Here is an 18,328-nt window from a genome sequence, read left to right as displayed (position 1 = left end):
GTATCTTGGACTTCTAATTGATGCATTATCAATATCCTTCTATACTAATTGCAATGTATTTCTTCATATGTACCATTAAAATATGCATCTCTGATGTATTTATATTTTATTTATGGTTATTTCAATCTTAACTTTAGTGTTTTTAATGTATTGGTGGATTGTTTGCCTAATTGGAATTAGCATGACCCTTAGGACTCACCGGGCTTAACATTCCCACCCACTGGTGTGTAGTAGTACACAGTGAAGCCTCACAAGTCTACTTGTAACACATGATAAAATGGAGCTTTGTGCTATCACAATAAGGAAATAAAACTAGTGGGGAAGCCCCTACTTTGTAGGGGTGAAATAGAAAAATGTCATTTGAAGATACAATAATAGATTAGATTATTTTTTGTTAGAAAAACAACAATAACTATATTACTACGAATAATAAATAACTATAGTGGGCTCTAGTCTAGTTTAGGACTATCAATGGGTCAGGTCTAGGTAGAGCCAGTTGTGAGTAGAGTGTTAGGCTATGTACTTGAAGGACAGAGGAAGACTGAGTGCAGGAGGTAGGCTAAAGGCTTAGGGCAAATGGCATGATAGAATGATGATCTCATTATGAGTTGGACCCCTATTTATAGGGAGAGATCCTGAGGTCCTGAAAGGAAGAAACCAAAAGCGTTTGATTCCCATTAAAAAAGGGAATCTCGGATTCGTTGTTAGTTGTTAGGGAGCACTACTAAGGTTTTGCCACATATGTTATGAGATATCTCAATGGCGAACTTTCCTTTTGTCTGAGGATTCTTATAATCCACGTGTTCTACTTCCTTTAGTGACCCTTTTAAATCGACATGGCACGGATGGCGTCACTATTTAGCTTGTGTGTCCTTATTAGGCCCACGAGGTGTCCCATCACGCGCGTTATTTGACGATGCACGTGTTTCTATTATTTGCTTCTGACCTACGATGAGTCCATTCTCATCGCGGTTTTGTGGTGATTTTAAGCTCACTACAAGTCCACACGAGTCTGAAACTCATTGCAAGTCCATGCGGGACCAAAGTTCATCGCAACCTGTTTCGGGTCGATAGTTCATCACAGGTGTGCAATGAGTTGTGGACTCATTGCAGATGTGTGATGGCTTATAGACTCATCGTAGACATTCGTGTAGTATTGGTTTGACACCCTCTATATTCTGATGGTCTGAGTGGCCACTATGTACTTACACCAGTCTCAAACTGATTATTTAGTCAGGATAAAATCAAACTTGATTATATTGAAAGCAGTAGTTATTTATTCAAATAATAAATTTAAATTTAAATTTAAATTTTGATAATATAAACTTAATAAAAATGATAAAAAAAAACTAAAATATTTATATGTTAAAAGTTAAACATTTTTCACTAATATTATCACATGATAAAAATTACAAGAAAAACAAATATATATATATATATATATATATTCATAAAATAATTGGTTTCGGATCTGAATCAGTTCTAAACAGGCAAGAACAAGAACTGACCCAATTATTAATTGAGACAAAATCATGGAACCAAAACCATTATAATTGGTTCAGTTTAGGTCCATTAAGTAGACCCAACCCCTTAACAACCCTAGTTTGGTTACCTTTTTGCTAGTAATAATAATTTGTTAATAAATTATTTCTAACTAACTAACTAAATAAATAAATAAAAGTAACTAATGTATTTACTTTTATTAGATAAATTAACGTTTACATAATTATTTATTAGATTTAACAAAATAAATAAATAAAAGCTTATTGGGATGAGACTAGTATAGGCTATCTCGAACCAAATCCAACCCGTTGACAACCCTAAATGTTGGGTCAGGGGATGGATAATGTGTTAGTAAATTATTTTTAAATAAATAAATGTTTAGATGATGATGATAATAATAATAATAATAATAATAATAATAATAATAATAATAATAATAATAATAATAATAATAATAACAATAATAATAATACAAACAAATGAATAAATAAAATCTAAGAGAGAGAGAGAGAGAGAGAGAATAGGAGAGAAAGAGAATTAGGCAAGAGAGAATGATGAATTTTTATTTTATAAGATGGCATAATTGTAAATAATTAAATATCTAGTAACAAATATGAAAGGGGGGGAGAGAATTATGTGATGCTATGATTCATTTATCTTATGTGTGGCAATCATATAGTTTTCAAATGTCATTGAATCAAATATATAGGAAGGTTTGTCTTATATGTAGCACTCATAAAGGTAAAGATGGTACATTTGTCTTGTATGTGGCACTCTTGTAATTTTTGAATGCCATAGAGTCAAGTATATAGAGATAGTCTTATATGTGGTACTCCTGTAATTTTCAAATACCATAGAGGGTAAAGAGAGGTGGGAGAATGGAAAGAGAGAATTGAGAGTGAGAGAGAGTGCAAAGGAGAAAATGGAGGGAAAAGTAGAAAAGGCATGCATAAAAAATTTAGGGTAAATTATAGATTAGTACCCTGTACTTTGGGCCTAGTCTCACTTTGGTACTCGAATTTCAAAACGTGTTAATTCAATACCTGGACTTTCAAAACGTCACAGTTTACTCCATAATCGTTAGTCATCGTTAAGTGGCATGTGAAAATACGCAAATGCCCTTCGGGTGTCAACTAATTTTCTTTACTAACCATCTAAATGCCCAAATCCAAATGTCCTTTGGGTTGTTCACCATTTCTTTGGTTCAATTTTGATTCTTGCAGAAAAAGATGAACACCTTATTTGGAAGGGTAATTTTGACATTTTCAAAAGTTTTAAGTTGCACATGTCATCACGTGATATAAATAACTATCAGGCTATTAATGATAGGGACTAAACTGGGATGTTTTGGGAGTTCAAGTACTAGATTGGCACGTTTTTAAGTTCAGGCACCAAAGTGAGACTAGACCCAAAGTATATGATATTAATCTACAATTTATCCAAAATTTTATAGCATGTCTGTCAAGCAAACAACATACCATGTGTTGACTTCCAAATTAGCATCACCCTTAAGTAGGGGTGGCAACGAGTTGAGCTTTTCATGAGCTGCTCGAGCTTGGCTCAATTTCAACCAAGCTCGAGCTCGAGCTCGAGCCCAATTCATTGGCTCGATTATTAAATGAGCTGAGCTCAAGCCTCTTAGAGCTCGACTCGTGAAGCTCGCGAGCTGGCTCGAATGATTTTTTAAATATCAAATAAAAAATATTTTTACATATAATTTTTTATTTTTATAAAATGTTTTTTCTCAAAATCAAGCTCGAGCTTATGAATTTTTTACTCGAGCTCAAGACTCTGACTCGAACCGAACTCGAGCTGGAGCCTTGTAGAACAGTCAAATCCTGCATTTGACGTTTTAGTCATTATATTAAGGCGTATCCTAAAAGATAAATTCATCAAAATTCACCGGGTGGGGGGTCTTGATTGGTCAAACTCTCAAACGTGAGAGTGGATTTAGTGGTTTGACCTAGGGGCATTTTCCAATGTTTTTTTTTTCGTTCTAAAAATAAATCACAACCATTTGGTTTGAAAATAAATTGTTTTTCAAAATAAAAACACAAAAGCATATTCTTATTGTGTAGATGTTTTCTGTTCTCAAATGTTTTAGGAGTGAAATTTTGTTTTTGTTTTAGAAATATAATTTTCATGATTTCAAAAACATGATTTATTTTTGGAAACAAAACGATCTTATTTTCACTTCTCAAAACAAAAACAAAGTTAAATAACGTGATTTTTTTTTATATTTTGCTGACATGACAATTTTGAAAAACAAGTTAGAACATTCATATTCACATTAACATTGTCGAACACCTTCCTAGATTCTAAAAATCATGGTTAGGACTCAAGTAAACCTGTTTTTGTATGGATTTGAGTCTTTACCATGATTCTTATCATTTCTACCCTTGTTATGCTAAGGAGGTTAGGAGGTGGGATTTGGAATACGTGTATGAAAAGGATGCCATTTAAGATCAGAAACTACAACTGGTTTGCTCACCGTTCAAGTGCCCGTTTGGGAGGGCTGTGGCTTCTGGCTTTGCAAGGTAGGCCCCACATGGATATTCATGAAGCTATGTTTTGTGAAAAACTCAAAAAGCCCAAAAACATTCTTAAATTAAGCTGAGAAATCAATTTTACGGTGGAGTTGGTTTTGGTAACTTATTCGTAGTGGCTCAATGAATGCAATTCAATCAACACTGAAGCCCTTGCAAACAGACTAGAACAAGATCTGGTTGTATAGGGGTGTTCATAATGTCAGTCAAACAGACTAAACCAGCCTGACCCAACCCGATTTGGTTGATTTTTTAAAATCATCGGTCGGTTTCAGTTCTTGTAAGTAAATAAACTGATAGATTGGGTCGGTTTCGGTTTTTAAGTGTGAAAATTGAAACCAACCCAAATCGAACCGAACATGTAATCTAAAATGTGTTTCCAACTTTCCATCCTTGGCTATTGCTCCTTACTCTTTAGTCCTTTTCTAACCTAATTAATTGCCTTAAGTTTAAGTAACAATAGTCAAATGGGGAATTGATTTTGTCTTGGGTTTTGATTGCTATTTCTTTTTTCTAATATTTCTTCCTTTTTTTACTTTGTTTTTTGAGTTGGAAAGTTTACATAGGAAAGGAAAAGGAAACATGGGATATGGGAAAATATTTTTTTTTATTATCTTCTCAAGGGCTACACAACGGGCGGGGGGGGTAGCCCATCCCCCGACTCAGGTGCAAGCGGGATTCAATCCCAAGTCTCCACTACGACCAGCAGAAAACCTTACCAACCAGCTGTTTGAATCAATTTCAAAGTCTAATTGAAATAAGACTAACACTTTTATCTATTGCCTTTTTGGGACCAGCAAGACTTGTAAGAAAGATCCCTAAGGTTTAAACTTACCAAACTTGGGGAGAAATTTCTGTCATGCACAGTTGCACACACTACACGGCCTTTTGTTTGGGTCTGAGTCACCTGACCCATCTGAAATCTGCAAATTCCCCAAACTGACCAACTAAACCGACAAATTGGCCCAAACCGATCCTTCATATTTGGGTTGGTTTTACTTCAGAGTTGGTTGGTTTCGGCTTGCTGAATAAGCAACCTGACCAGGTCAAGTTGGTTGAACAAAATCACTGAAACTGACCCAACCCGACCTGTGAATACCCCTACAAGTTGAATGGAATGGTAAAAGTTTATGAACTCCTAGAAGGTCGGAAACTATCGAAGTTAAATTTTAACACAACCATTTAAACGCCCCAAGGCAAGTGCAGGATTCCATACATCAAATCCAACCAAGGGTGGTGAACCAACAGAAACTGGAGAAAGGTGATGATGTAGGAGAACAAACAAATAAGTTGGAGTATGCAAGGACCACCTGAAGTTTAAAGGAGACTCACGATCTCTTAACAATTACCTTCTAATGCAATTGGGAAATCCAGACTTGATGGATCTCAATGAAAGATATCGAAGAACATGTTGTGGGCTGATGTATTGTTTCATTTGACACCACATACTTGACCCCCCCCCCCAAAAAAAAAAAAAAAAAAAAAAAAAAAAAAAAAAAAACCGAAAGATTTGTCATTCGCACCTTCCTTTTGTTGGAGCAAACCATCAAGCACAATCCGTGTTGTTGGGTTGCAGTTTTCCTGCAAATGAATCAGTAGTCAATTTATTTGGTTATTCCACAGACCTTCCATCCTCAACGCATGTTGCAGATTATTGAAATAGTTAGAAAAGACTACATGGACATGAAGCAATTATAGGAGAAATAAGTAATATAGTTTATTCAAAATTTCAAACCAAACACAGCCTAATTGTTTAAGAGAAGATGAATTAGAAACAGCTTGGAAAGATAATGATCCAAATTCATGGCGTTAGGCCTGGTTTATCTGCAGTGCAATATCATTTGCACTGATGCAAAAGTATGGAGTGCAAATAATAAATTCTGATTCATTTTTGCTTCAACTTTTACCCTTTTTATGTTTCAAGGTGTTTTGATTCTCTCATTATAGGCTTAATTTGACTACAACCGAAAGGCTTTCAAAACTTGGAGAATGACTAGATGGCAGTAAATAGAAGACGTATCCTTTTTTAGGCCTCAGAAGTCCAACCATGCTGTTAATAGAAGACTTCTGTGCATTTATGACTTCTCTAGAACATATTAGTATTTAGAAGTCAAACTCTGAACTGTTTTAACCAATAGCGGGTTAAACTTAAGATGGTAACAATTGAACCTCATATACATTGTCAGATCAACTAATCCATGCCCTCGAATGATTTCGAACTCAACTCTTCATTATCTTCAAGCTTTTACAAGAGAACAACTCCAACCGTAGCCCTACAGGAACACCTTATGCATCCGGCTTCAGCTGTCACAAATTTACACTAATCAACTGAATTTGGCCTTTTAAACCCAATGGATCTATGTTGCTACACTACTAGAAGTTAGTTTTCGATCAGAAGGCAGACATTTTGTATTAATAATTTTATTTATCAATTAAATCCCAATCAGAAATATAGTACTAAGTTCAGAAAAGTTGGACATTCAAACAGAAAACCTTGACCTTTTCCTTCTTCCTGGGAGGGGAAAACTGGCTCATGATCACCACTCAAGAAATGCTCATAGTTTGATTACACTATATTGCTAACTGGAATACCCCTTATTCAGCTTTCAATTGACAATTTTGTACACTGGTTCATCAACAATGATCAAGCAGCTACCTTCTTGGATGTTACAGAATTGACAATAGTAGCAAACTCAGGACCCTGCAACCATGAGATTTCAAATGGTGTTAGGACAATGGAAAAATCGATACCCATATCTTAGCACATGTTTTACAATCCAACAGTCTGCAAGTATTGATATATCCAACATGGTTATTCTTTGTGTCTGTGCAGCTTTTTTCTTTCTTCTGTTTTTACTTGAGAGGGGGATTGGGCTTCACCAACACATTAGGGAGGGAGGAGGAGATTAAGAGCACCAATTGTTAGCCACTCTTGGAAAATTCCTATGCTGAAAATCCATCCATCAAAACAATGTTACCTTGTGAAACTAAATTCTTACAACAATAGATGGATGGAATTTCCTGCACACTATTTTTTGCAGTCAAATGAATGAGACTTCAATGGTTCAGATCATCTCACTTGGCTGATTTCGGATTGAGAAAAATCTGCCAAGTGGTAGATCCCATGGAGAACACCCAGGTAGAGAAAACAGAAAAGAAAATTAAAATTCAAAAAAAAGAAAAGAAAACCTAATGATTTACTGCAGATATCCTGCTTCTTATTCTGAGTGTCATGATAAAAAACAACCAGGTTGACCTAAAAAGGGCAAAATTCACAAACCTTGTGAGAAGAAGGGATATACATGAGAATTAACAAAAGCAGGTTAGAATGCCAAATGTGAAAACAGTTGGATGTTCATGTCCATACTGAAGATACAAGCATCAAAAAAGAATTCTGCCTGCAATCATATTCTCCTCTTTTATTCATCCAAAAAAAATCTCATCATGTCACTTCATCATCAATTGCACTAAAGTCAACATCTTCACAAATTATGGGAGTACCTTTAGAGAAGCACCACCAACAAGAAACCCATCAATGTCTTCTTGTTTTGCAAGCTCTGCACAATTGCTCCCATTTACAGACCCTGCAAATGAAGTCAGGTTCGTGATTGACCAAAATTGGAACCAAACAATTCAGACAAGTGACACCAAATTAATTCATTGCATGGGTATAATCAGACAAGGGGAGAAATCATGGATCTTGGGTTATTGAATAAGAACAACTACTTCTAATTATGGTTATTATTGTCAAGGAGGGAGGAAAGGACTGAAGAATGAAAAGGTTCCCAAATCCCCTATACAAAAAGATCCACTTGATCCTACAGACCCTGATAGCCACTTTCAATCACCAGCACCAGAAAAGGCAAAGATCTTAACTGTATTTTCCCTTTTTCCCTACAATGCCTATAGATGCTGCATATGCTTAGTGCATGTATCTTACCCAAAGCATTTCTAATAGATTCATATTTTTATCAAAAAAATAAAAAAAAATGCAATCCATCATCCTAAAAGACAACATCAATAGGTTAACACACCAACTACCTTCTACCACCACAAAAGAAACCACCGGTACTTGGTGTAGTGGTAAAATCTCAGGCTGGCAAGTATGAGAATGCAGGTTTGAATCTGAGAGCAGCCACTTCGTGAAAAAAAAAAAAAAAACGAAAAAATATGCCAGAGGTTAGGACTCTATCCAGTCTACCCCTCCCAAGACCCCAGATAGCTGGGACCAACATAGGGCAATGGCTTAAAGTTTCAAACAGGAAATTCAAACTTTATGATTTTCCTTTCACTAAATCTATTTTTGGATTAATGGAGCTACACAACGGGGGTAGCCCATCCCCCATCCCCTTAACCCCCCAACCCTGGTGGCAGCGGAATTTGATCTCAGATCTCTGCCACAAGAAGTCACAGACATGGGACCAACATTGGGCAATGGCTTAAAGTTTCAAACAGGAAAATTCAAACTTTATGACTTTCCTTTCACTAAATCTATTTTTGGATTCATGGAGCTACACAATGCGAGGTAGCCCATCCCCCATCCTAGATCTTTGCCACAACAAGTCACAGACCTGGGAACTGGGATAACTAAATCTTATTTCAATAAATCTTAATTAACTAAATAATGACCTAGGATAAAGTTTGCTAGGATTCCCTCCAACTCATGCAAAAATAGAAAGACTTGAGAAGCATGCAATTTTATGTCTTTTATGTGCCGCATCAAAAAAGAACATAAAATACCTACCATCTAAAGGTACTCCTACTGCAACATAGTAAGAGTGTGTGCTAATTTTAAAAAGGGGAAGAGAGAGAGAGAAATTTGAACCAAGGTTCTAAATATCGATACAGGCCGATATGCCAGTAGGGCGTATCAGGCTATCAGCCTGTATCGGTGCTTTTTTTTGGTGTTTTATTTATTTATTTTTCAAAACCGGTTCAGAGGGATCGGTTTTTAAGTCCCGGCTACCCTCTGAACCATGGCCTGACCTGATACACCCCCTGTAGGGGCGTATCAGGAAGGCCCCGATACAATATGTATCAGCCGATACGGGCCAATACGTAACGATATTTTGAACCTTGGATTGAACCACAAACTCTACATTTTTCCTATTTTCTCGACACACTGAGTGATTGACAAAAGTCCATAAAAGAGAAGATACAAACCATCATTGAAGTATAAAATGGCAAGGATAATGGTAACTACTAACTATCATAATTCACTCACTGAGCTACCAAAATAATAAATGCCTATGCCTCCAATATTATTGCTTGGTAGTTGACATGTCTTCATTCTAACCAAAAGAAAGGGAAATTCTATTTGACTTTTCCTTGCGTCAGTAATAATAAGAAATTGAAGAATTCATGTATCGAGAGACCAACCTTATATGATATAATAATACTAACTTGATATAGCTTCAGCTGGAAGAAAATAGTTAACCAATAGTCTTAAACGTGCAATTTTCATTCAAAGTGCTACGGATGCCAAAAGGATGAATAGTTTTGGAGAAATTTACAAAATGGGGTAATGACTTTTTTTTTCTTGGGGGGGGGGGGGGGGGGGGGGGGGGGGGGGGGGGGGGGGGGGGTCTTTACTTCCAGTCACATTTATGGAAAGCTCATAAAAAAGGTCTATGGACGTTCAATATATGGATTTGGCCCTCTTTACAGGTTGTATGCTTCTTTTAAGGAAACCTAGAAATTCTGTTCTGAAATAATGCTTCCACCTTTGCATAAAATGTTTTAGTTCTAAAATAACATATATTTGTTAGTGTAACATAGTAGACTATCAATGTAACACATAGAACCATGACAAATTTGCAGTTTTCATAAATCAAAATGATCAAGGTTGTAGTTGGATATGGAATACCTCCATAGATAATACGTGTTTTAGAAGCAACTTCTTCTGAGACATTCTTCTTTAGCCAGTCGCGAACAGCGACATGTACTTCCTGAGCTTGCTGGGGAGTGGCCACCTTACCAGTCCCAATGGCCCACACAGGCTCATATGCAATAACTACATCATCCCAACCAGGTACATGCTCTGCATACCATGATCATAGCTCAAATTAGAAAGCAGTCATATCATTAGGAGTGCAACCACAGGAAAAGGCATAGCACTGAGATTAAAAGACTAGCCTGCAAAAGCCTTCATCTGTTGGAAGCAGACGTCAAAAGTTTTCCCAGCCTCTCGTTCTTCCAGTTTCTCTCCAATGCATGCTATTACCTTAAGATTCTGGCTCAGGGCATATGCAGCTTTCTTTCCTATAAACTGAATTGGCAGGATGCCAGTCAAGTTAAGGTTTGCATCTGCTAGTCATAACATGGATTTAAAAATGTAGATGGACATGGAGATAGGGCTGCAAATGGATTGGATTTGAATCAAATATACCTAGATCTCAATTCCATCCATTAATAATTCGGATTCAAATCAAATCTTATCCATCAGATTCAGATATTGTATATAACTAACAAACTAAACTACAAAAATGTCATTTCTTGGTATAATGGTAAAATCACAAGTTGACAAGTGTGAGAACATGGGTTCAAGTCTGAAAGCAGCCACTTTGTGCAAAATGCCAAAAGACCCCAGATGGCTAGGATCAACATTGCATAATAGCCTTTTTTTAATAAATCAAACTATAAAATTATCAAAATATTATATATTATCAATAACTGAAGACTGAACTAGAGGTGACTTTGATATTATATATCATGAACAAGACGGTTTAAAAGTAACTCCTGTGAAACTTGAACTTATAATTTGTTAACAAAACTGCAATATCCAAGCCTACCTTATTAGTAAATAAAAGGCCATTAACCAATGTTGGTCCCAGTTATGTCTTGGGAGGGGTGGACTGGATACAGACCTAATCTTAGGCTTTTTTTTTTCTTTTTTATACGGCATAAGGTGGCCATTCTCAGACTTCAGCTCATGTTCTCAGGTTTTCATCCCAAGGTTTTACCATTAGACCAAGCAATGGCCCCTAAGCCAACCTTACCAGTAAATACATATTAATTTTAAACATTATCAGTTTTGGATTGATCATATCAAATTGTTGTGAATCCATATTCAATCCAATTATAAACAGATTGAATTTAAATCACTTTAATCAGATCAGTTTCAAACTCAGGTTTGGACAAACTGATACCATTTGCAGCCCTACTTATAGAATGGAAAACATTTATTGTTTAATGAGGAGATATATACGACATAATGTTGGGAATCAATACCTGATCATCCTCACCAATAATATGTCTCCGTTCAGAATGCCCAAGAATAACCCACTTGCAGCCAATATCGTTCAATTGTTCCACACTTCATAAGAAAAAAAAAAAGAATTTAATTTGATCCTAGAATTAAGTTCATAAAACAGGAATGTGTTGGATTCCTTAAAGAATAATAGCATTAGTTAACTGGATAAAACAGTAAAGAAGAAAGACTATCATCAAAAGATTGTGATATTCATCTTTTCTCTTTTTCTCGCTTTATAGAAAAAATGGAAGAGCGAGCATGCCCCATGTAGAAGGTTTCTATATACAAATTGGAAGAATGAAGCCAGAACCTTTAAAAGGTTTCCAAAAAGAAAAAATAAATGTTCATGCATTGCTATGAACTGCAGTCTCCCAACAAAGAAGGACAGAGAAAAAGAGAAAAAGAAGAGGTGGGAGGAACATCTAAACTAAGGTGGCATTTGGCAAAACTGAACTCGTATAACTGAGAAAGTAAAAAGGATCTGATTGTGACTCTACAGTGAATAGCCAAAGTTTGCTTCTTTGTTTTTCTGTCATTTAAATGCAATTGAACTGTTTGAATACCTGAATGTAATAATATCTAAAATGAAATTGTGTTGCATATTTACCCCTATGAACTTATGAGCTTTTTCTTTTTAAATGAAGAAAAAAAATAAGGGAAAATGGGAAGAAAATGGTTTACTAATGGCACTAGCTCCACCAAAAAAACAGAAGCAAAAGAGAGATGGTGTGTGTGTGTGTGCGTGCGTGCGCATGCACGCGAGAGAGAGAGAAGGTTTTAGGTAGAAGGCATAGATTTCCTATCAAAGTGTGAGGTCATTTTTGGAAGGAAAAGTTATAAAACACACCTTAACTCATTAAGAGGCAGATGGGCATGTGAGCTATTAAGAAGAATCTTTAAAATTAAGAGTCCAGATTCAGATGTTGTACCTAGGGGTCGATTCGAGCCAAGCCAAGCTGAATAGTATGAGGCTCGAGCTCAGCTCACCTAGGAAGTACAAGGCTCGAGCTCGGTTCGAGCTAGAACCTTGAGCTTGAGCTCGGCTCGAGTCAAAAACTCGTAAGCTCGAGCTGGACTCGGCTCAAATTCGATTTGAGAAAAAATGTTTTATAAAAATAAACATTATATATAAAAAATATTTTTTATTTGATATTTAAAAAATTAAGAATTATAATATTTTTATTATATATATTATTTTCTATAATTTTATATATATATATATATATAGCTCGGCTCGTTTATTAATCGAGCCTGTAAATTGGGCTCGAGCTCGACTCGAAGCTTGGTTGAAACCGAGTCAAGCCGAGCTTTTCACAAGCCGAGCTCGAGTAGCTCGTGAAGAGCTCGGCTTGTGGCCACCCCTAGTTGTACCAAATGGTCTGGGATATCTGAAAAGTAATCTTTTTCAGACCTCAAACATCCATTCGGTGCAAATAAACCAGCCCTAAGTCTACCTATTTGTAACCAGATTTTGGGATTAAAAGAAGTTCAAATGATAGAAAATTAGAAACCTTCACTCTTAGATTTCTATAACAATGGTTATCACATTAAAGCAGAGTCTTCAAATCAAATAGGGACTTTCGTAGGTTGCAAGCAGCATAATGATACAGACAGGAACTGCTCGCTCAAGTTTTCTGAGCTTAGATAGAGAAAAAATCTAAGATTTGTGAAAAAACTAATTTTGCATATTCAATTAAGAGAAGAAGAGGACCTGATTTCCCCTGTAAAAGCTCCACCCTTTCCAACCCAAGAATTCTGAGCAGATATCTCAATTCGATCTGTTAATGAGTTCTTTACCTGATCAATGTATACAAAGGGAGGTGCTACAACAACATCTGCATCATTCAAAAAAAGAAAATAAGGAACTAAAATAGATTTTTTGCCTTTTAAGTAGATACAAAGTAACAATGACCATATTTTAACTGTTATTGCAGAATAAAGCTCAATTGAGAGACAAAGATCACTACAACAAATTAAAGTGCCAATAGAATTAGCATCAAAGCAATGCCAGTAGAAGTGAAAGGGATCAGGAAAACTTTGGATCAAGATATCCTTTAGCAGTCGAAGATAATTTTCTTCCTGTTGCATTGTAGGAGTAACATTTACTAAAGGAAAGCAGCACCAATAAAAGATGCATGCTGAGGCTTAGAAATAATGGAGGAATGGTAAAAGTAATCAAGCAGAAAAATAGTTATCTCACCAACATCAGCCTCCAGTTTGGCATTGTTCAAGTCAGAAACTAGTTTGCTGATAGAATCTTTTGTTCCATTCTACAAAAAAAGAATTGCAGAGGATGCAACAAAGTCAACTAGACAAAACTAAGACCAATTTAATAAAGACAAAGAATCAAAAGAGAAAAGTGAAATTGCAAGTATAATATCATGATTGAGTCTGAAAGAGAAATCAGAAAATTTCAATAAGTTACAAAATACATAGCTGTAAATGAAATATCTTATATAACAAGATCATAATTAGAAATCATACATGGACCATGGATGTCCTGGCAAACTTTTGATATGTATTAATGCTAAGGTGCCAAACACAACCACCAAGTGTCGGACAACCTGTACTGATCAAACCCAAAAGTTGACACATACACAAGGTTGTCCATAATGTTATGACAGTCATGAACTAATCTATAGTATTGAAGTCTCCATGAATATATCCTAAACTTAATTAGTCCTTTTTCCTATTTACATAATGCAAAAGGTTGGAAATTCCTCCATTACGGTTCAGATTAAATGGATCTCAAGGGAGCTCATATCTCACCCACGAGTTAGTGAAATCAGGTATGGGTAAGGACATTCTGTTTAGTGATATGCCTGCTAAATTTTTTGTTTGGGTTCAGGGATGTTTTCTATTTTTTGACTCCTTTCTCACTATACATCCTCTCATGTGTGTATCTATCTATATATTTTAAAATATATGCTATTTAAAGATAACAAAGCACTTCAGTTGCCAAAACTCTAGGGAAGTTGCATATCCAATGAGGATTTAAAAAATCTTATCTGGGTCCTCAAGTGATCTGTTCAAAACATTAGTTGGCACCTGTTGAGGAGTTAGTATATTTTATGCTATGCTATAGGCATTTAGTTGGTATCTGATTATTTTACTGTGGTCCAGCATGTAACTTATTGCTGCAAACTATATAAAGTGATCTGGGGTTAATGGACTGATCTCTTGACTCCCACAATCTCTTGTTCTTCAGCTCTTTCTCTTTCTTTCTCTATTTGCTGTTCTATCTAGACCAGGTTCGAGAACTACAATTTTGATCTCCTTAAGAGTGCAAAGCCAGTAAAGTCTTGGGCGCACAACCCATAAAAAGTAGATCCCTTACTAAAACCCCATCAAGAGATTTAAGTGGATGACCGCTTAATTGTCTGTTGTACTTGAGGCTGCACCTTGCACCTCTGGTTGGGAAGTATTCATTGTAAAATCCTTTGTTTTAATTAATTGAATGAAATACCTTATACAGTTTACTTATCAAAAAATGATTAAATATACTTGTGCTTGGTGGCCTTTACCTAAAAAGCCTCCTCCTCCTCCTTACCAAATGTTTTATGGCACGTTTGGGAGGACTGATCTGAAGATTCAGATAAGCTAGTTCATCTGCTTTGAACACTCCGTATAGATTATTTAGGTCCCAGCTCCTAGAGAAGACTACCTGCTGACTCCTGGATTATTCTCTCTCTTCTTCCTATTTCCCTTTCCTTCCCTTCATTTCACATTTATTTCAGATTTACATTTGGCATTAACTAAACGCCATATCTGCTGCTCCTGAGTCCTGTTCTGCAAATTCATAAGACTCAAAATAGTCAAGGACAAAAAAAATCGAAACCACTGGGGGCCGTTTGACAAGTCTTTTTTGAAAGATCTTCTGGAAGCTCTGACAGCCAAAAGACGTTGTGAGCTTTTGCATCAAGATCTTGACAGCCTGAAGACTGTTTGGTTAAGGCGTGTCTTTCCACGCGAAGACGAGTTGAAAAAAAAAAAAAGCTCCATTTGGAGCTTCCCAAAAATAGCCCTTCGCACGCCTTTTCGATGCAAGCAAATGGAAAAAGACCACAATACGGTCTGTCGGGCTTCTAAATAGCCAACAGACCATGCAGAAAGACACACCAAATGGGGCCTCAATCTACCATGCACTTAGTGGTTTGGAATTTGGCCAAAGAGAACAAGGAATGTCAAGAAAGAACAATCAAGATCCCAAGTAATGTTAGAACCAAGATTGCTCCATCCTTGAGAAGTGATCCCAGGGTTGTCATGGCATCTAGAACCCAGTTAGACCTTGTTTTTTTTTTATCAGTGAAACCCAGTTAGACCATTTGGACACCATCTTTCTTTATTATTTGATCTCAATTATTCATATGCCAATCCTTACTTATTTTCTTTGTATTTTATAGTTTAATATTTGCCTGAACTTTTGGGAAAGAACGGTCCTTCATATTAAAGAAAAAGTACCCCAGCTCATTTACATTTACAAATGAAATTATATTGCATGCATCTGATATTTCATGTTTGCATTGCTCAGGGGACCATCTTTCAGGGAGGCCCTTGTATGGGTTTTCCATCCATGCATCATATAAACAGTTAGTTAACTAGGGAAAATTGCATTACAATGGTAGGATGTCAAATAAATGATATTCCTGAACAGTTCTGTACTTCTATATAACAAACACATTACACCTAAGATCTTGAAACCCGGTCACCATTAAGGCAAAAAATCTAACAAAACAATACCAAAATCCAAGATAAGGACAGAAATAAGAAAATGGCATGTGATAACAGGTACTTACGCACTTCCAGTTCCCGCCAACAAAAAACTGCAATCACAAGAAAGTAAGGTATCAGGCAGTGCAAAGACAAAAAGTACAATATAAAACACTCAAAAACCCAAAAAGAAACAAGAAAAAAAATCTCTGCATGTACATTAGTTTAACTGACAGATCTTTTGTCCCATCAGCCAGAATTCAACAGTATGTTGAAGCATATGGCATTGCTATGAAGAAACAAAATGTCTTATTAAAGAACAGAAAGGTCAAAATAAACAAAAATAATCAGAAAAAAAAAAAAAAACATCAAACTTTCAAATTCGCTGGGCTAGAAAAGGCTTTTGTCTATACAGAGCTTCACAAAATAGATCTTCTAAATTCTAATGATCAAGAGAAAAGGATGCTTTTCCATAAATGTCCAAGAAACACCAAGAGAGAGCCTTTTTGACTTAGAATTCCATGCCAGATAGGAATCCAGAAGCCTTGCAATTTTTTCGCAAGCCGATTAATGCATCAGTCCACTTTCAGCAAAGATACATTTTCAGGCTAGAAGCTCCAGAAAAAAAAAAAAAAAGAATTAAATGAAAGAAGAGAAGATTGGAACCAGATTGCTTCCACATTCCTAAATACTGAGAATAACCACTGAAAGTCTAAAACTTAGCGAAAAAGAAAAAAAAATGCAAATATGCATTTGAACAAAGAACTTAAAAAGAGAATAAAAAGGAAGAAGGCCAATCCCAGGAATCCATGCGCTTAACGAGAAAAAGGGGAAAAAAATTCTCGCTTAACGCAATTACATTCACAGCGTAAATGGAACTAAAGAAAGCCACCAAATTACAGAAAATATCAACAGATAGAGATACATACAGTCATACACACATGTCGAATACAAGTTTCAATAGCAATCTAAATGAAAGGAAAATGGAACCAAAACAGAAAGAGCTAGGGGTGGAGGGGGAGAGAGATTGTATAAACAAAAAAAAAGGTTCACCTTTCCGGAGCCGGCCATGGTAATGACACCTCTGCAACCTCGTCGAGCTGCGGAGAGATGTAGGTGAGAATCAACATGCTGAAAAAAGAATTGGGTTGTTGATAGTGTTTGCGACTGATCCAACTTCAAGCTCAAGCCAGAGAGACGCAGTCCACAGAATTGTGGACAGGAAGAGATTGTGGACATCATCGCCATTTCTCAGATCTTCCTCAGCTACTGATGATGCAGCTTCTTCTTCCCAGGAGGACACCCTACGCTGTGGCTACGACAAACCAACGGTCAGCCGAGCGAGTTTTCACTTTAAAAAGACTACGGTATCAGCGTTGTGGTTTTCAGGCAAACACAAGACGGAAAAGAGAAGGAAAAAAATCTGAAAACGTACACAAAGCTGACGAGTTCGGACCTGCTCTGACAAATCGCGCCTCACACAGACCTCACAGAACGTTTCATCCGTGAATCTGAAACATCTCCCATCATCAAAAATTTACAATTACGGAGTTGTTCTAGATGCACGACTGAAACGTGCTGTGACGTCTCTGTGAGGACCAGATCTGAACTCAACTAATCCGGACAAGACAGATTCGGGATGGAACCTCGCTGGCTGCTGCTCTACGACCAACGCCTTTTCTATCTTCTCCTACTTTTTTTAATAGGATAATACGAAAGTCCTCGTCCTTTCGCCACGTGTTTAATGAAAATGAAATCAAAGTATTTTTCGGATTGGTGGGGTGGTCACGGATTCAAATACACGTGGGTCCACGCCCACCAGTCGCGCAATTTTAACTTTTAACAAATGCCAGATCAGTAAACACTGTAGCTGTAGGCTGTGTTTGGTAGAGGTGTTAATAAATCTCCTAAAGCAGGGATAATTTTGAAGTTCGGCTTCTGTCAGGGCAATTCGGAGTTCGTACCATTCGAGCAGCCTCTTGTAACCTTGTATTGGGAATATAAGGCTGTAAAGGTTGTTGGAACGGGCTTTGCCCTGACCCAAGCCGGATTCATAATTTTGGGGATTGGGGTCCAACAGGAGTCCGAATCTCCTACCCACATGAGATCACAATCGTACATGAAAAACATCCCCTGCATAGTGTTATGCACGAGGAGATGTTATTAATGCAGGGTAGTGTTTTATGGGTAGGTGTGGACAAAGTTATCATGAGTAAGGATTTTAAAATCGACTCGAAAAACGAACCGGTCAGGGCACCATTTTCCGGTTCGACGGTCAATCATCCGGGTCGAACGGTTTGACCCGTGACGTCATAAA

The 18,328-nt window shown here is 36.7% G+C and overlaps 1 protein-coding gene across 3 annotated transcripts; it reads right to left on the bottom strand.

Annotated features, from left to right (window-relative positions):
- Window positions 1-5,613: 5,613 nt before the first annotated feature.
- LOC104605564 (triosephosphate isomerase, chloroplastic-like) lies at window positions 5,614-17,513 on the bottom strand. 3 transcript variants are annotated; one of them, XR_736647.3, is made up of 10 exons: window positions 17,065-17,461; window positions 16,098-16,124; window positions 13,502-13,571; window positions 13,013-13,136; window positions 11,280-11,364; window positions 10,185-10,317; window positions 9,916-10,089; window positions 7,551-7,633; window positions 6,549-6,750; window positions 5,614-5,630 (listed from the first exon to the last, which is right to left on the bottom strand). XR_736647.3 is itself a non-coding variant. In XM_010270384.3 (9 exons), exons 1-9 carry the CDS (start codon window positions 17,257-17,259, stop codon window positions 6,694-6,696), a joined length of 948 nt encoding a protein of 315 aa, XP_010268686.1. In that variant the 5' UTR covers window positions 17,260-17,513; the 3' UTR covers window positions 6,455-6,693. The 3 variants fall into 3 exon arrangements, 1 of the variants encoding a protein (XP_010268686.1); XR_016077123.1 differs by lacking the exon at window positions 5,614-5,630 and adding an exon at window positions 5,681-6,353; XM_010270384.3 differs by lacking the exon at window positions 5,614-5,630 and having other exon boundaries at window positions 6,455-6,750; window positions 17,065-17,513.
- Window positions 17,514-18,328: the final 815 nt, after the last annotated feature.

This window comes from Nelumbo nucifera, chromosome 1, assembly GCF_055504915.1.
Source record: "Nelumbo nucifera cultivar China Antique chromosome 1, China Antique-T2T, whole genome shotgun sequence".
Taxonomy (NCBI): Eukaryota; Viridiplantae; Streptophyta; class Magnoliopsida; order Proteales; family Nelumbonaceae; genus Nelumbo; species Nelumbo nucifera.
Note: the sequence above shows the minus strand (reverse complement) of the source record. Positions and strands in the feature narration are given on the sequence as shown.